Raw genomic sequence first — 22956 nt, 5'->3', positions numbered from 1 at the left:
ACTGCTCTTGATTCTATTGCCTCATTGGTAGAGAGAGTGTAACTGTTCTTGATGCTATTGCCTCATTGGTAGAGGGAGTGTAACTGCTCTTGATGCTATTTCCTCATTGGTAGAGGGAGTGTAACTGCTATTGGGTCATCTGTAGAGAGAGTGTAACTGCTCTTGATGCTATTGTGTCCTTGGCTTCGAGTTCTCCTAGGATAAATATATCATCTTTGTGTGTTCATCTGCATCTTGTCTGTGTTTCTGTGTGCACACCCAGTGACTAACAAAACCATAACATTCCCCAAATATGTTCCACAGCTGAGGAGACCTGCTATGATAAGATCAACGCCAGGTCTTACCTGGTTGGTGAGACCTATGAGAGACCCAAAGAGGGCATGATCTGGGATTGTACATGCATTGGCTCTGGCCGGGGGAAAATCAGCTGCACCATTGCCAGTGAGTGGGCTCGTGTGTGTGTGTGTGTCTTTGTACCAGTGAGTGGGCTAGTTAATCTCGTTAAATCTCCATAACACATCGAGACCTCACAGTATGTGATGTAGTCTCTGCAGCTGGATGGGTGTCTGTCTGACTCTCTATCTGCCTGTCTGCCTGACTGCCTGTCTGCCTGACTGTGTGTCTGCCTGACTGTGTGTCTGCCTGACTGACTGTGTGTCTGCCTGACTGACTGTGTGTCTGCCTGACTGACTGTGTGTCTGCCTGACTGACTGTGTGTCTGCCTGACTGACTGTGTGTCTGCCTGACTGACTGTGTGTCTGTCTGCCTGACTGACTGTGTGTCTGTCTGCCTGACTGACTGTGTGTCTGTCTGCCTGACTGACTGTGTGTCTGTCTGCCTCTGACTGACTGTGTGTCTGTCTGTCTGACTGACTGTGTGTCTGTCTGACTGACTGACTGTGTGTCTGTCTGCCTGACTGACTGTGTGTCTGTCTGCCTGACTGACTGTGTGTCTGTCTGCCTGACTGACTGTGTGTCTGTCTGCCTGACTGACTGTCTGTGTGTGTGTCTGACTGACTGTCTGTCTGTCTGACTGACTGTCTCTGACTGACTGTCTGTCTGTCTGACTGACTGTCTGTGTCTGACTGACTGTCTGTCTGACTGACTGATTGTGTCTGTCTGATTGTGTCTGTCTGATTGTGTCTGCCTGCCTGACTGATTGTGTCTGCCTGACTGTGTCTGTCTGACTCTGCCTGACTGTGTCTGTCTGTGTTAAAATGTCTCACTGTGCTCTATCTCCCAGACCGTTGTCATGAGGGGGGTGAGTCCTATAAGATTGGGGACACGTGGAAGAGACCTCATGACACTGAGAGTTATATGCTGGAGTGTGTCTGTCTGGGCAACGGCAAGGGAGAGTGGACCTGTAAACCTGTTGGTGAGCATTGGGAAAGGACTTTTCACCTGGGGTTGTATTTATTAAAGCACACTGTAGCAAAACTTAGTGCAACGTTTTAAATAGAAACAAACGTTTATTTGATAAGTATAGATGGTACCTACAACCTGCAACTGGAGTGATAGCTGTCAAAACAAACACGGCATTATAAGACCCTCCCCTCTCTGTCTCTCTGTCTCTCTGTCTCTCTGTCTCTCTGTCTCTCTCTCTCGTCTGTCTCTCTCCGTCTGTCTCTCTCCGTGTCTGTCTCTCTCCGTGTCTGTCTCTCTCCGTGTCTGTCTCTCTCCGTGTCTGTCTCTCTCCGTGTCTGTCTCTCTCCGTGTCTGTCTCTGTCTCTCCGTGTCTGTCTCTGTCTGTCTGTCTCTCTCCGTGTCTGTCTCTCCGTGTCTGTCTGTCTCCGTGTCTGTCTCTCTCCGTGTCTGTCTCTCTCCTGTCTCTCCGTGTCTCTCTCCGTGTCTGTCTCTCTCCGTGTCTGTCTCTCTCCGTGTCTGTCTCTCTCCGTGTCTGTCTCTCTCCGTGTCTGTCTCTCTCCGTGTCTGTCTCTCTCCGTGTCTGTCTCTCTCCGTGTCTGTCTCTCTCCGTGTCTGTCTCTCTCCGTGTCTGTCTCTCTCCGTGTCTGTCTCTCTCCGTGTCTGTCTCTCTCCGTGTCTGTCTCTCTCCTTGTCTGTCTCTCTCTCTTGTCCTGTCCGACAGCGGAGCGTTGCTATGACAACGCGGCGGGGACATCCTACGTGGTGGGTGAAACCTGGGAGAAACCGTACCAGGGCTGGATGATCGTAGACTGCACCTGTCTAGGAGAGGGGAGTGGCAGGATCACATGTACCTCTAGAAGTAAGAGACACACACACACACGCACACACACACACACACACATATGCCCTCAGGTGTATACACACCAGCTGGATCCCATTTTCATTGGCGTGCGTGTGCGTGTGCGTGTGTGTGCCTAATGAAGGGAAAAGTTCAGCTTAACTTGGTGAAAAAGAATGTAAATGATCTGTGGTGGAAATTATAATTCTTCTGTTTTGAAGTGATTTTTAAAAAAATGTTGTTTTTACATATCCTTAATTAAAACCCAATGCAATTCTATAACATTATGAAACGTGGTACATAATAGACCACTGCCCATTATCCTGTTAGTGGCGCTAAACTGGGCTTTATTCATAAGGTCAAAATGTAGCAAAATAATTTGCAACAGAACTAAAAAAAAATCTCCATCTTATTGGACAATTCCAGGCAGTCACTCCCCTGTTCTCCTTTTGCCCCCTTCACTCAGATCGGTGTAACGACCAGGACACGCTGACATCCTATCGTATTGGAGACACCTGGAGCAAGACTGACGCCAGGGGTCACATGCTGCAGTGTCTGTGTACGGGGAACGGGCGTGGTGAATGGAAGTGTGAGAGACACGCCTCCCTCCACACTACCGGATTGGGTGAGACTTGTAGTGTGTGTGTGTGTGTTCAATATATAATGTGTGAGAGACAGATGGCTGTTATTCCTCATCTTTCCCCAGATAGCTTGTGGTTGAACTGCATTGTAATTACAAGCCTCTACCAACATTTTAAAAGCGACAGATTCTCTTTTGGGATTTTTCCAGGGGATTTTTCCGGACACAGGATATCAATTGAACATTATAGGGTGGTGCTTAATCGGTTTCTGGGTAAACTGTCCCGTAAACTAGTCAAAGCAAATGAGTTAATCTGTATTTAAACTTTTCTGTTGACTGGAAACATGGTTCCTGTGTGCTGTGTTAATGTTCCCCCATTCTCATTAGCAGGATCTCTTTTTTACTACGAATGAGTCAACCCAAATCTAGTGCTATACATTTTTACAAACAATGTCACTGACTGAAAGCATCCCCCCCCCACCCCCTTTCCCCATCCATTTCCAGGCACGGGGTCCCGTGTGATCACTAACATCCAGCCGGCTGTGTATCAGCCCCAGCCCCTTCCCCAGCCCGGCCTGGAGCCTCACCCCGGTCTAGCCCAGGAAGGGGCCTGCCAGATGGACGCGGGGGTGGGCTACTCCCTGGGGATGAGATGGATCAAGACCCAGGGAAGCAAACAGATGCTGTGTACCTGCCTGGGCAACGGGGTCAGCTGTGAGGAGTGGGGTACGTGTTCCTAGTCTTATTCATGTGAATTCATGCCTGCATCTAATGGTTTAATTTTGGTCCATGCAGCACAAGTTCTGAACAGTGATTTTAATAAAAGAAAGAAAGGGAATTATTCATGCCAGTAAGATTTCCATTAAAACATGTTTATTTTTTATTCACATGGTAAATAAATTAGAAAGTTGATCTTGAAACTGTCAATGTCTCTGAGGTACTAAATACATGTGTGTATATATAGTTTGTTGTTTCAAATCGACTTGAACCAATGAATACATTGGAAATATTACTGATCAAAGCTCTAACAATAAAATCAGGCAGCTTGCGTCAGTCAGCAATCTTTTCTGGACACTGTTCTGGTTATTTTCGGGACACTGTTCTGGTTATTTTCGGGACACTGTTCTGGTTATTTTCAGGACACTGTTCTGGTTATTTTCAGGACACTGTTCTGGTTATTTTCAGGACACTGTTCTGGTTATTTTCAGGACACTGTTCTGGTTATTTTCAGGACACTGTTCTGGTTATTTTCAGGACACTGTTCTGGTTATTTTCAGGGACACTGTTCTGGTTATTTTCAGGGACACTGTTCTGGTTATTTTCAGGGACACTGTTCTGGTTATTTTCTGGACACTGTTCTGGTTCTGTTCAGGACACTGTTCTGGTTCTACGTTTGTGTTTACAGAGGGCCCAGCCCCAGTGTACGGTGGGAACTCCAATGGTCAGCCCTGTGTGTTTCCCTTCACCTTCATGGGGAAGACACACCACTCCTGTACCTCAGAGGGACGCCCCGACGGGCAGCTGTGGTGCTGTATTTCTTCTGACTGCGAGACAGAACAGAAATTCTCCTTCTGTACCAAGAAGAATGGTGAGATTTTTGTAAAATATTTGATTTAAACCTTTTTATATGTGTGTGTGTGTGTGTGTGTGAGACTCTTTTCTGAACCTAAAAACGAATAGTGAACAGAGTAGCAACACGAGTAGAGAGCAAGCGTTTCAGCTGATAAGCCTATGATCTGTGGGAGCTCAACACAAACATGTGTTGAATGGTGATCTCAACCCTGAGCGTTTTCCAGCAGAGTCACTAGAATTCTAGCCAGCCAACATTTAACATCTGGCTTTTATTAGAATGGGACTTTACTATCCAGGTTTCTTTGGGTAGTTTAACTTACTCATATCCTGCATCCCAAAATGGCACCTTATTCCCTTCATAGTGCACAACTTTTGACCATGGGCCCATAGTGCACAACTTTTGACCATGGGCCCATAGTGCACAACTTTTGACCATGGGCCCATAGTGTACAACTTTTGACCAGGGTCCTATCTAGGTAACATGATGTCATCTGGGACACGCCCTCATCGTGTCTGTTGTGTTTGCAGTGATGGTGACAACCAGAGGAGGAAACTCTAACGGTGCTCTGTGTCAGTTCCCCTTCCTCTACAATGGGAGAAACTACACGGACTGTACCGCGGACGGGCGCAGGGACGGCATGAAGTGGTGTGGAACCACCACCAACTATGACGGCGAACAGAGGTTTGGCTTCTGCCCCATGGCTGGTGAGTGCTGTGGTCTCGTTTCTCACTTCTTTTTGCAAGGCAACGTACAACGCGACGATCGTTATTGAAGCAGCCAGTGGTCGTCCCGTCGCCTGTAGTCCCTGCAGTGTGACGATCCAGTCAGATGTAGCCGTAGACTTTAACAAGGACAGATTTTGAGCTGTTAGTGGAAAGTGGCACCAACTCATCTCATGTGTACAGCTGAAGTCTGACGTTCCTTAGCCAATTACATTTAAACTCGGTTTTTCACAATTTCTGACATTTTAATCCTAGTAATAATTCCCTGTCTTAGGTCAGTTAGGATCACCACTTTATTTTAAGGATGTGAAATGTCAGAATAATAGTAGAGAGAATGATTTATTTCAGATTTGATTTCTTTCATCACATTCCCAGTGGGTCAGAAGTTTACATACACTCAATTAGTATTTGGTAGCATTGCCTTTAAATTGTTTAACTTGGGTCAAACGTTTCAGTTAGCCTTCAAACAAGCTTCCCACAAAAAGGTGAATTTTGGCCCAATCATCCTGACAGAGCTGGTGTAACCGAGTCAGGTTTGTAGGCCTCCTTGCTCACTCACACGCTTTTTCCGTTCTGCCCACATATTTTCTTTGGGATTGAGGTCAGGGCTTTGTGATGGCCACTCCAATACCTTGACGTTGTTGTCCTTAAGCCATTTTGCCACAACTTTGGAAGTATGCTTGGGGTCGTTGTCCATTTGGAAGACCCATTTGCAACCAAGCTTTAACTTCCTGACTGATGTCTTGAGATGTTGCTTCAATATATCCACATAATTTTCCTACCTCATGATGGCATCTATTTTGTGAAATGTACCATTTCCTCCTGCAGCAACGCCCCCCACAACATGATGCTGCCATCCCCGTGCTTCACGTTTGGGATGGTGTTCTTCAGCTTGCAAGCTTCCCCCTTTTTCCTCCAAACATAACAATGGTCATTATGGCCAAACAGTTATATTTTTGTTTCATCAGACCAGAGGACATTTCTCCAAAAAGTATGATCTTTGTCCCCATGTTCATTTGCAAACCGTAGTCTGGCTTTTTTATGCCGTTTTTTTGAGCAGTGGCTTCTTCCTTGCTGAGCGGCCTTTCAGGTTATGTCTATATAGGACTCGTTTTACTGTGCATATAGATACTTTTGTACCTGTTTCCTCCAGTATCTTCACAAGGTCCTTTGCTGTTGTTCTGGGATTGATTTGCCCTTTTCGCACCAAAGTACGTTCATCTCTAGGAGACCGAATGCGTCTCCTTCCTGAACGGTATGATGGCTGCGTGGTCCCATGGTGTTTATACTTGCGTACTATTGTTTGTACAGATGAACGTGGTACCTTCAGGCGTTTGGAAATAAGGATGAACCAGACTTGTGGAGGTCTATAATTTTTTTCTGAGGTCTTGGCTGATTTCTTTTGATTTTCCCATGATGTCAAGTAAAGAGGCACTGAGTTAAAAGGTAGGCCTTGAAATACATCCACAGGTACACCTCCAATTGACTCAAATTATGTCAAGTAGCCTATCAGAAGCTTCCAAAACTATGACCTACTTTTCGGGAGTTTTCAAATTTGTTTAAAGGCACAGTCAACTTAGTGTATGTAAACTTATGACCGACTGGAATTGTGATACAGTGAATTATAAGTGAAATAATCTGTCTGTAAACAATTGTTGGAAAAATGACTTGTGTCATGCACAAAGTAGATGTCCTAACAGACTTGCCAAAACTAGTTTGTTAACAAGAAATTTGTGCAGTGGTTGAAAAACGAGTTTTAATGACTCCAACCTAAGTGTATGTAAACTTCCTACTTCCACATTATACTGTATTCTATTCTACTGTATCTTAGTCTGTGCCACTCTGACATTGCTCATCCATATATTTATATATTCTTAATTCCTTTACTTAGATTTATGTGTATTAGGTATTTGTTGCGAAATTGTTAGATATTACTTGTTAGATATTGCCTCAATGTCGGGATCTAGAAGCACAAGCATTTCGCTACACCCGCAATAACATCTGCTAAACACGTGTGACCAATACATGTGACCAATACAGTTTGAATTTAATCGTGTTTTGCCTAGTGGTTAAGAGCATTGGACAAGTAACCTAAAGGTCGTTGGTTCAAAAGTACAGAGACGACTAGGTGAAAAATCTGTCGACGTGCCCTTGAGCAGGGCACTTAACAGACACGACGATTAAATTAAGGTGGAGTGGAGGGAACCATGTGTTGTGTATTTTTTAATTTTTTTTACAGTAGATGCTCGCCTTTTAAATTCGAATCAGTGTTTTTAAAATGCCGTCTGTTGTCTTGGAACACAAAAGGGTTCTGCCTTTTTAAACAAACACATTTTGAAAATGGTAATGATATGTCTGAGGCCATTGGAGCCGTGTGGGAGGTTCACTCTACTTCTCTGCTCTCCCTCTTTAACATGGCCATTGGAGCCGTGTGGGAGGTTCACTCTACTTCTCTGCTCTCCCTCTTTAACATGGCCATTGGAGCCGTGTGGGAGGTTCACTCTACTTCTCTGCTCTCCCTCTTTAACATGGCCATTGGAGCCGTGTGGGAGGTTCACTCTACTTCTCTGCTCTCCCTCTTTAACATGGCCTTCTATTTGTTTTTTGGGGGATTTTTTTTTACACAATCAGTCACTTTGGCTGAATGGGTCAGTGGTAAACTCACACGCCTGTTGAAAGTACTGACCAGTTATTGAGTTTAAGTGCAGTCATTAGGCGACTGGGTAAATTACCATGTGAAAGGGTACTGTTTGGCCTGTAAAGAGTTAATGGTGATTCTTATCACTGTTTTTAGCCTCCCAGCTGGGCTAAAGGGGCCCAGGCAGACCTAGCGGAGACCCAGAGCCTGGGCTCCCACGCCAGAGCCAGAATTCCAGGCCTAGAGCCCAGACCACCAGAATCAGAGTAATGAAACCTGACCCAGAGCCTAGACCCAGAGAGAGGGAGAGACTCCCAGAGCCCAGACCCAGAGAGAGGGAGAGACTCCCAGAGCCCAGACCCAGAGAGAGGGAGAGACTCCCAGAGCCCAGACCCAGAGAGAGGGAGAGACTCCCAGAGCCCAGACCCAGAGAGAGGGAGAGACTCCCAGAGCCCAGACCCAGAGAGAGGGAGAGACTCCCAGAGCCCAGACCCAGAGTGAGGGAGAGACTCCCAGAGCCCAGACCCAGAGTGAGGGAGAGACTCCCAGAGCCCAGACCCAGAGTGAGGGAGAGACTCCCAGAGCCCAGACCCAGAGAGGGGGAGAGACTCCCAGAGCCCAGACCCAGAGAGGGGGAGAGACTCCCAGAGCCCAGACCCAGAGTGAGGGAGAGACTCCCAGAGCCCAGACCCAGAGTGAGGGAGAGACTCCCAGAGCCCAGACCCAGAGTGAGGGAGAGACTCCCAGAGCCCAGACCCAGAGTGAGGGAGAGACTCCCAGAGCCCAGACCCAGAGTGAGGGAGAGACTCCCAGAGCCCAGACCCAGAGTGAGGGAGAGACTCCCAGAGCCCAGACCCAGAGTGAGGGAGAGACTCCCAGAGCCCAGACCCAGAGTGAGGGAGAGACTCCCAGAGCCCAGACCCAGAGTGAGGGAGAGACTCCCAGAGCCCAGACCCAGAGTGAGGGAGAGACTCCCAGAGGCTGGCCAGAGGTCACCGTGTTTCTTCCTGAAAGAGACAACAGAGAGAGACTCTCTTCACTGCCTGTCTGGTCTCCAGGGCAGCCAGCTGCAGTCAGCCTCGTCAACACCTCCACAGTCTGAACTGCACCTCTTTCTCTGTCGCCAACTCTCCACACAGACAGACCTCCTATCTGTATCTCGTTCAATTAGGAAGACCGGCCCCCACAGAGACCTTTTATGTGTAGATAACCCTTCAGAGGATTATTATGTTAAGAACATCTGTTTGTCGTTCAACTTTTAAAAGTTTAATTTGACCTACTGCTCCAGGAGTTCTATATGTTCTGAGATCTAACATTCTAGAAGTTTTAAACAATCTATCTTATGAATTCTAAACTTCTAAGTTCTCTGTCCTCTTAGCTCACGAGGAGGTGTGTACGACCAGCGAGGGTGTGATGTACCGTGTGGGAGACCAGTGGGATAAACGCCACGACGTCCTGGGACACATGATGCGCTGTACCTGCGTTGGGAACGGTCGTGGAGAGTGGAGCTGTATCGCTTACTCCCAGCTCAAAGGTAATAAAAATATGATTTTAAATACATTTTTACAGCTCCTTTCTAATACACATGAAAGTAGGTGAGAGGTCATACATGCCACGTAGAACGTGTGATGTACAGCCGGGCCTCATTCTCTTCCTTCCCCTTGACCCTAAACACTTTGATGTTCTCAGATCTGTGAAGGTGGAAGCAATATGGGGGCGGTAAGGGAGAGAATTTGGAGCAGCTGTTTTTGACGTTGTGTAATTCTTCCTGTCACAGATCAGTGTATTGTCGACGGGGCGACCCATGAGGTGAATCAGACCTTCACTAAACTTCATGAAGAGGGCTACATGATGAACTGTACCTGTTTCGGACAGGGCCGAGGGCGCTGGAAGTGTGACGCCATTGGTGAGTTTATAGTTCGTACAAACCTAGCATTTTGTTAAATTATGGACCAAGTTATTAATTTGTGGCAGTATCAATTGTTACTGTGCTTGACTAGCCTGGTTCCCATATCTGTTTGTGCTGTCTTAAACTCCTATTCTAGCCTGGTTCCCATATCTGTTCGTACTGTCTTACTAACTCCTACTCTAGCCTGGTTCCCATATCTGATTTTGTCTTGACAACTCCTATTCAAGCCTGGTTTCCATATCTGTTTGTGCTGTCTTACTAACTCCTATTCTAGCCTGGTTCCCATATCTGATTTTGTCTTGACAACTCCTATTCAAGCCTGGTTTCCATATCTGTTTGTGCTGTCTTACTAACTCCTATTCTAGCCTGGTTCCCATATCTGATTTTGTCTTGACAACTCCTATTCTAGCCTGGTTCCCATATCTGTTTGTGCTGTCTTACTAACTCCTATTCTAGCCTGGTTCCCATATCTGATTTTGTCTTGACAACTCCTATTCAAGCCTGGTTTCCATATCTGTTTGTGCTGTCTTACTAACTCCTATTCTAGCCTGGTTCCCATATCTGTTTTTGTCTTGACAACTCTTATTCTAGCCTGGTTCCCATATCTGTTTTTGTCTTGACAACTCCTATTCTAGCCTGGTTCCCATATCTGTTTTTGTCTTGACAACTCCTATTCTAGCCTGGTTCCCATATCTGTTTTTGTCTTGACAACTCCTATTCTAGCCTGGTTCCCATATCTGTTTTTGTCTTGACAACTCCTATTCTAGCCTGGTTCCCATATCTGTTTTTGTCTTGACAACTCCTATTCCAGCCTGGTTCCCATATCTGTTTTTGTCTTGACAACTCCTATTCTAGCCTGGTTCCCATATCTGTTTTTGTCTTGACAACTCCTATTCTAGCCTGGTTCCCATCTGTTTTTGTCTTGACAACTCCTATTCTAGCCTGGTTCCCATATGTTTTTGTCTTGACAACTCCTATTCTAGCCTGGTTCCCATATCTGTTTTTGTCTTGACAACTCCTATTCTAGCCTGGTTCCCATATCTGTTTTTGTCTTGACAACTCCTATTCTAGCCTGGTTCCCATATCTGTTTTTGTCTTGACAACTCCTATTCTAGCCTGGTTCCCATATCTGTTTTTGTCTTGACAACTCCTATTCTAGCCTGGTTCCCATATGTTTTTGTCTTGACAACTCCTATTCTAGCCTGGTTCCCATATGTTTGTGCTGTCTTGACAACTCCTATTCTAGCCTGGTTCCCATATGTTTGTGCTGTCTTGACAACTCCTATTCTAGCCTGGTTCCCATATGTTTGTGCTGTCTTATTAACTCCTCTGGTCGTTGTCACGCCAATACACCATAAACAGTAGTTCACTACATAGGCTGTCATGTTGGACACAGACGAAATCTCACCGTTTTTAATATCTGTTCTCAGACCAGTGCCAGGAGCCAGAGACCAGGGTGTTCTATCAGATCGGCCAATCATGGGACAAGCTGATCCACAGCGTCATGTACAAGTGTTATTGCTATGGCAACGGTATCGGCGAGCTCAGCTGTGAGCCCCAACAGTCTTTCCCAGGTAAGAAGTCAACATCGCTAAGCCCCGATCTATAGTGGTCACAATACTACGCTGTACTATTGAAAAATGTTCTCTGTGTGGGTACATTCAACCATCTTTCCCTGGTAATAACTAATATCACTAGCTAGGCGTGGTCACTACTGCTGAGCGATTTTAAGCTAAATGTAGTTTAGAATTAAACATAAAAAAAATAAAAAAATTTATTAACCTTTTAACTAACCAATGCACGGTTTTCTCTAGAGAGAAATCAAATCATTCTGATTTGACTGAGACTGATCGCATGCACACGGACTATGAGAGAGGAATGTACACCACACAGCGATGAGGGACAGAGACTGTTGGTGAGGTAGCTCTACCCCATTGACAGTAGTAGTTGTTGGTCATAAGCAGTCCTGAAAGTGTGCCTTATGTACTTTTGAAGAACTAGTCAAATGATTTATCTGTGGTGCAGCATATTTAGGAAGCTAAGCTAGCTGACGACGGTAGCCTAGCTGACGACGGTAGCCTAGCTGACGACGGTAGCCTAGCTGACGACGGTAGCCTAGCTGACGACGGTAGCCTAGCTGACGACGGTAGCCTAGCTACATAGGATGACTCAAAGACAGTACAGTATGGGGAGCACAGAGACAGCGTTTAGATGGTCGGTCTGACTGCTGCTGTCTGAGATGAGATGAAATGACTGAATTAAAAACAATAGTCATCAAATAGAAAGGAAGGAATTTACACAACTGAAATATTTCATTGTAATTTCCTCTCTTGGATGTCTACCCAATATGGACCACTGGAATGTTTTCAATATTTTGGATATTGAATGTTTACAATTTATGGGCTTTTTATGTAATTATTTCATATTAATGTGCTTGTTTTTTCATTTTTTTTTCATAACTGAACCGACCTCAGAAAAAGCATGACTGGTTCAACACTGTGTTGTCGGTAGGATGGTCACAAGACTACTACTGTATGTTGTCGGTGTGGTTTGTTTTCTGTTGAAATATGTTGTTACAACTATATAACTTCCCTGTAGTGGGCTGGAGGAGGAGGCCCTGACTCCACTACAAATGTCAAGTAAATCAAATTGGGTTGGATGCAATACTCTGTGTGGCCCTTCATGGTAAGGCCTACTGGGTGATTAGTACTCTGGCCCTTCATGGTAAGGTCTACGGGGTGATTAATACTCTGGCCCTTCATGGTAAGGCCTACTGGGTGATTAATACTCTGGCCCTTCATGGTAAGGTCTACTGGGTGATTAATACTCTGGCCCTTCATGGTAAGGTCTACTGGGTGATTAATACTCTGGCCCTTCATGGTAAGGTCTACTGGGTGATTAATACTCTGGCCCTTCATGGTAAGGTCTACTGGGTGATTAATACTCTGGCCCTTCATGGTAAGGTCTACTGGGTGATTAATACTCTGGCCCTTCATGGTAAGGTCTACTGGGTGATTAATACTCTGGCCCTTCATGGTAAGGTCTACTGGGTGATTAATACTCTGTGTGGCCCTTCATGGTAAGGTCTACTGGGTGATTAATACTCTGGCCCTTCATGGTAAGGTCTACTGGGTGATTAATACTCTGGCCCTTCATGGTAAGGTCTACTGGGTGATTAATACTCTGTGTGGCCCTTCATGGTAAGGCCTACTGGGTGATTAATACTCTGGCCCTTCATGGTAAGGTCTACTGGGTGATTAATACTCTGTGTGGCCCTTCATGGTAAGGTCTACTGGGTGATTAATAATCTGTGGCCCTTCATGGTAAGGCCTACTGGGTGATTAATACTCTGGCCCTTCATGGTAAGGTCTACTGGGTGATTAATACTCTGGCCCTTCATGGTAAGGTCTACTGGGTGATTAATACTCTGTGGCCCTTCATGGTAAGGTCTACTGGGTGATTAATACTCTGTGTGGCCCTTCATGGTAAGGCCTACTGGGTGATTAATACTCTGGCCCTTCATGGTAAGGCCTACTGGGTGATTAATACTCTGGCCCTTCATGGTAAGGTCTACTGGGTGATTAATACTCTGGCCCTTCATGGTAAGGTCTACGGGGTGATTAATACTCTGTGTGGCCCTTCATGGTAAGGTCTACGGGGTGATTAATACTCTGTGGCCCTTCATGGTAAGGTCTACTGGGTGATTAATACTCTGGCCCTTCATGGTAAGGTCTACTGGGTGATTAATACTCTGGCCCTTCATGGTAAGGTCTACTGGGTGATTAATACTCTGGCCCTTCATGGTAAGGTCTACTGGGTGATTAATACTCTGTGTGGCCCTTCATGGTAAGGTCTACTGGGTGATTAATAATCTGTGGCCCTTCATGGTAAGGCCTACTGGGTGATTAATACTCTGGCCCTTCATGGTAAGGTGTACTGGGTGATTAATACTCTGGCCCTTCATGGTAAGGTCTACTGGGTGATTAATACTCTGTGGCCCTTCATGGTAAGGTCTACTGGGTGATTAATACTCTGTGTGGCCCTTCATGGTAAGGTCTACTGGGTGATTAATACTCTGTGTGGCCCTTCATGGTAAGTTCTACTGGGTGATTAATACTCTGTGTGGCCCTTCATGGTAAGGTCTACTGGGTGATTAATACTCTGGCCCTTCATGGTAAGGTCTACTAGGTGATTAATACTCTGTGGCCCTTCATGGTAAGGTCTACTAGGTGATATACTACTTTGTGGCCCTTCATGGTAAGGCCTACTGGGTGATTAATACTCTGGCCCTTCATGGTAAGGCCTACTGGGTGATTAATACTCTGGCCCTTCATGGTAAGGTCTACTAGGTGATTAATACTCTGGCCCTTCATGGTAAGGCCTACTGGGTGATTAATACTCTGGCCCTTCATGGTAAGGCCTACTGGGTGATTAATACTCTGGCCCTTCATGGTAAGGTCTACTGGGTGATTAATACTCTCTGTGGCCCTTCATGGTAAGGTCTACTGGGTGATTAATACTCTGGCCCTTCATGGTAAGGTCTACTGGGTGATTAATACTCTGGCCCTTCATGGTAAGGCCTACTGGGTGATTAATACTCTGGCCCTTCATGGTAAGGCCTACTGGGTGATTAATACTCTGGCCCTTCATGGTAAGGTCTACTGGGTGATTAATACTCTGGCCCTTCATGGTAAGGTCTACGGGGTGATTAATACTCTGTGTGGCCCTTCATGGTAAGGCCTACTGGGTGATTAATACTCTGTTCTTCAGGGTTTCCACTGCGTACTGATCCACGATTAGTTTTCCCTCCTTCAATCCCGTCCTTAACCATTAGTGGGGGGAAATGCAAAACAAAAATGACCCAAGATCAGCATCTAGGAGGACAACTTCACCCTACAATCAATGTGTTTCTTCCCTCCACTGTTACTCTTCGTTCCCATGTGACAGGAAAAACCTCGCTGCATTTCTGATCTGTGCTTTCTCTCCACAGCGCGCCGTCACGCTTGTAATTTAGCAGAAAAGAAACAATCTAATTCAATTATACCCCCCCCCCCCTTCCCACACACACACGCACCCTGTTTGTTCGGGACAACTTTGAAGTGGAGGGCAAAGAGAGGGGGAGGCTGGCACTCGTTGGTATAGCTGCCACCTCCTCCCTTTTTTCTCAGGCCTTTGTTGTTAGTTGGTGTTGAGGTGTGAGTGGAGGTGGTGAATAAGCCTCCCCCTCTTCTCTCTGCCCTCTACTTCAAAGTCAAGTTGTGAACAAAGTGTGGGGGGGGGCAGGTTTAACGACTCTGAAGCAGGATAGTGTAATCGAATTAATAGTTTAATTTGTTTGTTTTTTCTGGGCATTGTGGAGAGAGCACAGATCAGAGATACGAGTTTTCCTTTCTCCACCTCGCTCCTCTTCTTCACCTCTCTCCTCCACCACCACCTCTCTTCTCCTCCCTACCACCTCTCTTCTCCTCCCTACCACCTCTCTTCTCCTCCCTCTCTTCTCCTCCACCACCACCTCTCTCCTCCTCCCTACCACCTCTCTCCTCCACCACCACCTCTCTCCTCCTCCCTACCACCTCTCTCCTCCACCACCACCTCTCTTCTCCTCCCTACCACCTCTCTCCTCCCTCTCTTCTCCTCCCTCCTCCACCACCACCTCTCTCCTCCTCTCTTCTCCTCCCTCCTCCACCACCACCTCTCTCCTCCTCTCTTCTCCTCCACCACCACCTCTCTCCTCCTCTCTTCTCCTCCCTCCTCCACCTCCACCTCTCTCCTCCTCTCTTCTCCTCCCTCCTCCACCACCACCTCTCTCCTCCTCTCTTCTCCTCCCTCCTCCACCTCCACCTCTCTCCTCCTCTCTTCTCCTCCCTCCTCCACCTCCACCTCTCCCTCCTCTCTTCTCCTCCCTCCTCCACCTCCACCTCTCTCCTCCTCTCTTCTCCTCCCTCCTCCACCACCACCTCTCTCCTCCTCTCTTCTCCTCCCTCCTCCACCACCACCTCTCTCCTCCCTCTCTTCTCCTCCCTCCTCCACCACCACCTCTCTTCTCCTCCCTCCTCCACCTCCCTGTCTTCTCCTCCCTGTCTTCTCCTCCCTCCTCCACCTCTCTTCTCCTCCCTGTCTTCTCCTCCCTGTCTTCTCTCCCTCTACCATCTCCTCTCAGGTCTTTTGTTGTTAGTTGGTGTGTAGAGCTCCTCCAGCGGGGCTGACTGATGTTTAGTCCTCTCATGTCCGTGGAAAACCATTAACTCTCTCCTCCACCACCACCTCTCTCCTCTCCCTCTACCATCTCCTCTCATGTCTGTGGAAAACCATTAACTCTCTCCTCCACCACCTCTCTCCTCTCCCTCTCTCCTCTCTCCTCTCTCCTCTCCCATCTCCTCTCATGTCTGTGGAAAACCATTAACTCTCTCCTCTCCCTCTCTCCTCTCTCCTCTCCAATCTCCTCTCATGTCTGTGGAAAACCATTAACTCTCCTCTCCTCTCCTCTACCATCTCCTCTCATGTCTGTGGAAAACCATTAACTCTCTGTCTCTGCCACCTCTTCTTTATTTTATCTTTATTTTAGGATTCAGCCCTTTACTGGTAACAAGCTCGATGTCGAGAGGTTTACCGGACCAGTCTGTTTTTCTAGCAGTCATATGAACCCCTGTCTCCTCTTATTTCTCTGGCACATTTTACTGTAGAGGTGCTCAGTACAGGGTTTCTACCATCCTGAAAATCCTTGGAAAAGTAATGGAATTTTTAAAGGAATTTTAAAGGCCTGGAAAAGCAATGAGAATTGATTTATGTCATTTTATTTAGGCACAGTTAAAAAGAGATTGATAAAATATATATATATATATATATATATTTTATCAATTAAATAAAATCGAAATATCAGCCAGGATCAGAATGACAAGTGAGTCTGTGTTTGTGCGCTTCACCTGAGTGGGCCATTGCTCAAGTAGAGCGAGACTGTCAGACATTACAGCAACAGGTTGGCCTATAAAATATGACAGAGAACAGATGAACTAAGTCGCCAATTGAAAACATATTTTGTACCCCTCTAGTTAACCGGTTTTGTCATGTCCCCCCCCCCCCCCCGTTCGACCAACCAACTTGCGAATAAGGCCGTACAAATGAACAACGTTGTATGTACTTTTTAAAATATTTTTTTATATATTTTTTTTAACTTTATATGATTCATTTAAACGATTCTTGACAAAATGAACGATTTACTTAACCATTGTATTAGTTTGGATGCTGTTCAGTCACATTGTATTGAATCGTGTGAATCAAAATCATTTGTGAATCGTCAACATTAGTTTCAGAAATAAATATTAGATATAGGCTTTCTTTTTGGATTATATGGCTTCTAGTTGTCTATGGGGCTCCAGTCTATGGGGCTCCAGTCTATGGGGCTCCAGTCTATGGGGCTCCAGTCTATGGGGCTCCAGTCTATGGGGCTCCAGTCTATGGGGCTCCAGTCTATGGGGCTCCAGTCTATGGGGCTCCAGTCTATGGGGCTCCAGTCTATGGGGCTCCAGTCTATGGGGCTCCAGTCTATGGGGCTCCAGTCTATGGGGCTCCAGTCTATGGGGCTCCAGTCTATGGGGCTCCAGTCTATGGGGCTCCAGTCTATGGGGCTCCAGCCTATGGGGCTCCAGCCTATGGGGCTCCAGCCTATGGGGCTCCAGCCTATGGGGCTCCAGCCTATGGGGCTCCAGCCTATGGGGCTCCAGCCTATGGGGCTCCAGCCTATGGGGCTCCAGCCTATGGGGCTCCAGCCTATGGGGCTCCAGCCTATGGGGCATTGCAACTAAATAGATGCTAATCAGACTGTAACATAAACATTTCTAAGATAACTATGACTAAACTAAAAAAGGTACTAAAAAAGGTACATTTTCCTAAAAATGTGTGGGCTTCAGCTGAATTAAAAATATTTCTAGCCTACCATAGCTGTTTTGATATTTTGATTTTTGTGATATGAGTGAGCAAATTATTTAAAATATCATAAAACGTATTTGGTTGTAGTGTTGCAACCTCAAGGGTGGTCGACCACCCTCCCGGAGAGGGTACCGGGTGGTCGACCACCCTCCCGGAAACGTACTGGCTGTGCACGCTTTTATTCCAGTCCCCCACTAACAAACCACATTCACAAATGAGCTGCTCAACCAGACCTTGATAAACTGGCCCTGATGTGTTTGAGCAGGGATTGATAACTGCACACTCAGCAGCTCTCCAGGCTGAGGGTTTGACCACGTGTTTTATACAGTTGCCTAAAAAGGTATTTCACTTTGTGGGTTGAATTGAATTTATTTTGGGCAACAGACACCTACAACAAGATGCACAATGTGGACCCAGAGAAACACCACTTGAATGTATTAATTGTAAACACTTGTTTTCCAAAGTGATCCTTCATGGTAAAACCAAGAACAAGTGTAATGATTTAAAAAGCAAAGACAGAATTACAAAACAACCATAAATACATTCATTTATATTGACATCCTAAAAAAAGTGGCACTATTCACTGCTCTTCTCCCTAACCTTAAAACAATCGACCGTATTCATTTCTCATCATACCTACATATTCTTTTCTCTGTATATATCAATGACGTTGCTCTTGCTGCGGGCGATTCCCTGATCCACCTCTACGCAGACGACACCATTCTATACACTTTCGGCCCGTCATTGGACACTGTGATATCAAACCTCCAATCGAGCTTCAATGCCATACAGCACTCCTTCCGTGGCCTCCAACTGCTCTTAAATGCTAGTAAAACCAAATGCATGCTTTTCAACTGTTCGCTACCTGCACCCGCATGCCCGACTAGCATGACCACCCTGGATGGTTCCGACCTTGAATATGTGGACATCTATAAGTATCTAGGTGTCTGGCTAGACTGCAAACTCTCCTTCCAGACCCATATCAAACATCTCCAATCGAAAATCAAATCAAGAATTGGCTTTCTATTCCGCAACAAAGCCTCCTTCACTCACGCTGCCAAGCTTACCCTAGTAAAACGGACTATCCTACCGATCCTCGGCTTCGGCGACGTCATCTACAGAATTGCTTCCAACACTTCTCAGCAAACTGGATGCAGTTCATCACAGTGCCATCCGTTTTGTCACTAAAGCACCTTATACCACCCACCACTGCGACTTGTATGCTCTAGTCGGCTGGCCCTCACTACATATTCGTTGCCAGACCCACTGGCTCCAGGTCACCTACAAGGCCATGCTAGGCAAAGCTCCGCCTTATCTCAGCTCACTGGTCACGATGGCAACACCCATCCGTAGCACGCGCTCCAGAAGGTGTATCTCATTGATCATCCCTAAAGCCAACACCTCATTCGGCCGCCTTTCGTTCCAGTACTCTGCTGCCTGTGACTGGAACGAATTGCAAAAATCGCTGAAGTTGGAGACTTATCTCCCTCACCAACTTCAAACGTCAGCTAGCTGAGCAGCTAACCGATCACTGCTACTGTACATAATCTATTGGTAAATAGCACACCCATTTTCACCTACCTCATCCCCACAGTTTTTATTTATTTACTTTTCTGCTCTTTTGCACACCAATATCTCTACCTGTACATGATCATTTATCACTCCAGTGTTAATCTGCAATATTGTAATTATTCGCCTACCTCCTCATGCCTTTTGCACACATTGTATATAGACTCCCCTTTTTTCTCTGTTATTGACTTGTTAATTGTTTACTCCATGTGTAACTCTGTCTGTTCACACTGCTATGCTTTATCTTGGCCAGGTCGCAGTTGCAAATGAGAACCTGTTCTCAACTAGCCTACCTGGTTAAATAAAGGTGAAATAAAAATAAAAATACCGATCCTTCAAATCCAATACACCTGACCAGCAGTAGGGGGCGCAAAGGGGAAATCACTCTACTTAAGTGCATTGCTCAATGAGTAACGACAGGAAATGATCCATGAATCAGAGCCTTCCGGGTATCGATACCGCATTACGTTTACTTTTTTTTTAAACGCACATAGAGACGCCGCCAATAGTTGGTCATAGGAGATTTGGTGAAAAGTCATGAAATTCCATCTGTCAAAATGTATGAACCCTGTCAGAACTCCTGTTAATAACCTCTACAGGATCGGTGTCCCTTTAACCGGGACAGTTGAGCTAACGTGATTAGCGTGACAGTAAGTAACAGCAAACTTTCCAGGACATAGACATGTCTTATATGGGCAGAAAGCTTAAATTCTTCTTAATCTAACTGCACTGTACCAATTTACAGTAGCTATTACAGTGAAAGAATAGCAGGCTATTGTTTTTGAGTGCACAGTTATGCACTTGAAAATGTATCAATAAACCATTTTAGACACATTTGGGCAGACTTGTGACAACATTTGGAACAGCAACGCAATGGTTCATTGGATCAGTCTAAAACATTGCGCGTACACTGCTAAATTGCACCTAGACTCAAGTTATATAATGGCCTTGCATTTCAAAGATGGAGCCCCAAAAAATGTATATTTTACCAGATCTAATGTGTGATATTCTCCTACATTAATTTCACATTTCCACAAACTTCAAAGTGTTTCTTTTCAAACGTTATCAATAATATACATATCCTTGCTTCAGTTCCTGAGCTACAGGCAGTTAGATTTGAGTATGAGTCATTTTAGGCGAAAGATTTAAAAAAAGTCTATGATCAATCTCAATGTTGACAGCTGTTTACAGTTTTTTTTTTTTTAATCAGTCATATGACCTGGCAATGGTATTACTTCTAATCCTGTGTGACATGTTAAGATCCTATTTGCACTAAAAGGAATCTTCGAATACTTTCTTTATCTCACTCTCAACATTGCTCCCAGCACCCTCTAACCACGATACCCATGACTGTTATCATTTGAAGCGACACACAGAAAGTGTATCCGCTCTAGACTAGGTTGGAAAAAAAGAAAAGCCCCAGCGTTTTTGTTTAAAGCGAAGCCCCAGCCCAGTGTAATAACTTCGCTTAATGACATACAGCTGTGAGATGACTGGGTGCAGCCCTGGGTTCAAATACTACTCCAAAACATATCAAATACTTTTAGTGTTTACTCTTGTCTGCTTTGAGTGCCTGATGGGCACTGGTTTTGCAGTTTTGGCGACTTTTCTATTGGTTCCGTAGCGCCAATCGAACACAGATAAATTATATGAAACCGATTTTGTGAATATTCTTTAAACCCATGTCTGGGAAGGAGGGCTATAGAGCCTGGTGGCGGTTGGCTGCTGAGACCTAGTGCAGACTAAGTGGGAGTTAAACACTGTAGAAACCCTTCCCAGTCCGTTGGGCCTTTAGGAACTGTAATTAGGAGAAATTGAGACCAGATTGTGCCCAAGGTCATGTAGGCAATCCTATCCTAGCGTGGTTAACCAATCCACTTGCTGAGGGTCTTTTGATTTGATACAAGATGTTCTATGTAAAACTTCAAGAGCTTTAAGCTGGATTCTCTACAACAAAAAAACTACAGTTTCAACTTTCAATTGTCAGGATTATGTCTGTAGTCATAGAATGCCTTGTTTCTATATCCTGAAGGGATTGGATTATCCATTTTATAACATTGTTATCTAGATGTTCATATCGTCCTTCTCTCATCCCGGGATTTACGGTATTACCGGCTTCAGTTCCGATGAGGGAGGGTTATTATATTTTACTCATGGTCTTATCTCATTTAAAGCATATTGGATGACCGTCATTCTTTATTCCATTCACTCAGTTCAATGTAACATGGATAGGGTTTAGGCTACAACATGATACTCTAATTTCTCCTATACCCATCATGAGGTTGCTACAACGCTAGCCTATGAATGAAAGTTTGCAACGTAGGTGCACACAGGTCTAGAGAGATTTTGAGGTGATACCAGTGGAGGCTGGTGGGAGGAGCTATAGGAGGACGGGCTCATTGTAATTGGTGCAATGGGATAAATGGTACTGTATCGATGTTTTGTCTCTGTTCCAATCATTCCATAGCTCCTCCACAGAGTGACACATGGACAGACAGTGACACATTCAACACCGCCTTGCACACTCTTGCCTGCATCAAGCTGGTATAGGGTGTAATCATTAGTCCAACATTTGCAAACAGAAGTTTCTATTGGACAAATTCAGGTTTGTATATATCCCCGTTTTTGTTCCGTTTGCTTCCGTTTTTTAAGAAAAGTTTTTAAACGGAATCGGTGGAATGAACACACCCCTGATCACGCGTTAACACAGTTCACTTTCATAGCAGCCAAGGTTGTATTCTTTCTCGCATCTTTACGCTCTCCTCCTCACTTTTTCTCTTCACTTGCGCTCTCCTCCTCACTTTTTCTCTTCACTTGCGCTCTCCTCCTCACTTTTTCTCTTCACTTGTGGACTTTCATGCACAATACATCAGCTGTATGTGACCAAGCGAGAATTATTTTTTTTTCAAGCCACATATTAGCTAAAGTAACGTCATAGTCAACATAGCTACTAGAACTAACATGTTAGTAAAACCGCTACAATCATGCAGTTATGTTATTAAGCAGTTTAGCACTTCCACTGGTGCGCCCCCAGTGGCAATACATGTGTAAAACCAAAAGCTTACCTTGACTTGGAACAGTTCAAGTGTTGTGTTGGATAGCCAGCTAGCTAGCTAACATAGCATCCCTCTGTTTGAGTAAGTGTTGTGTGAGCTAGCTAGCTAACATAGCATCCCTCTGTTTGAGTAAGTGTTGTGAGCTAGCTAGCTAACATAGCATCCCTCTGTTTTGAGTAAGTGTTGTGTGAGCTAGCTAGCTAACATAGCATCCCTCTGTTTTGAGTATGCTAAATGATCTGGCTGCATTTGCTAAGAAAGTGAACAAAAAATGTAACTTTGCTTCTCCTTCATTTTGGAAGAAAACGATTTGTTCAAAACTGTTCAACTATTTTCTTTCTCTCTCTGAGTCTACTACTCACCACATGTTATGCAGTGCTAGCTAGCTAGCTGTAGCTTATGCTTTCAGTACTAGATTCATTCTCTGATCCTTTGATTGGGTGGACAACATGTCAGTTCATGCCTTAAGAGCTCTGATAGGTTGGAGGAAGTCTTCTGGAAGTTGTCATAATTACTGTGTAAGTCTATGGAAGGGGGTGAGAACCATGAGCCTTCTACGTTTTGTATTGACGTCAATGTACCCAGAGGAGGACGGAAGCTAGCTGTCCTCCGGCTACACTATGGTGCTACTGTACAGAGTGCTGTTGAGGCCAAAAAAATCCCTTGGCCCATTGGTCGTCTATTACCAGAATGCTAATAAAATGTGCACAGGTAATATCACATTTCCATTGAGACTGATAACATATTTAGCTAACGAGCGCAAAGGAAATGAATTGCAAAG

At 45.3% G+C, this 22956-nt stretch overlaps 1 protein-coding gene across 2 annotated transcripts in view; it reads left to right on the top strand.

Moving 5' to 3' along the window:
- fn1a (fibronectin 1a) overlaps window positions 1–22956 on the top strand; it is a 76894-nt gene that overhangs the window by 1714 nt on the left and 52224 nt on the right. For both annotated transcript variants that reach the window (XM_046344167.1, XM_046344078.1), the window contains exons 3-12: window positions 304–441; window positions 1243–1374; window positions 2086–2223; window positions 2669–2827; window positions 3287–3508; window positions 4188–4370; window positions 4883–5059; window positions 9094–9249; window positions 9493–9621; window positions 11055–11198. In XM_046344167.1, the coding sequence (XP_046200123.1) occupies window positions 304–441; window positions 1243–1374; window positions 2086–2223; window positions 2669–2827; window positions 3287–3508; window positions 4188–4370; window positions 4883–5059; window positions 9094–9249; window positions 9493–9621; window positions 11055–11198 (1578 nt within the window). The remainder of the gene's footprint in view (window positions 1–303; window positions 442–1242; window positions 1375–2085; window positions 2224–2668; window positions 2828–3286; window positions 3509–4187; window positions 4371–4882; window positions 5060–9093; window positions 9250–9492; window positions 9622–11054; window positions 11199–22956) is intronic.

Source organism: Oncorhynchus gorbuscha, linkage group LG01 (assembly GCF_021184085.1).
Source record: "Oncorhynchus gorbuscha isolate QuinsamMale2020 ecotype Even-year linkage group LG01, OgorEven_v1.0, whole genome shotgun sequence".
NCBI classification, from domain to species: domain Eukaryota; kingdom Metazoa; phylum Chordata; class Actinopteri; order Salmoniformes; family Salmonidae; genus Oncorhynchus; species Oncorhynchus gorbuscha.
The sequence above is the reverse complement of the archived record's forward strand: the minus strand, read 5'-3'. Positions and strand labels throughout refer to the sequence as shown.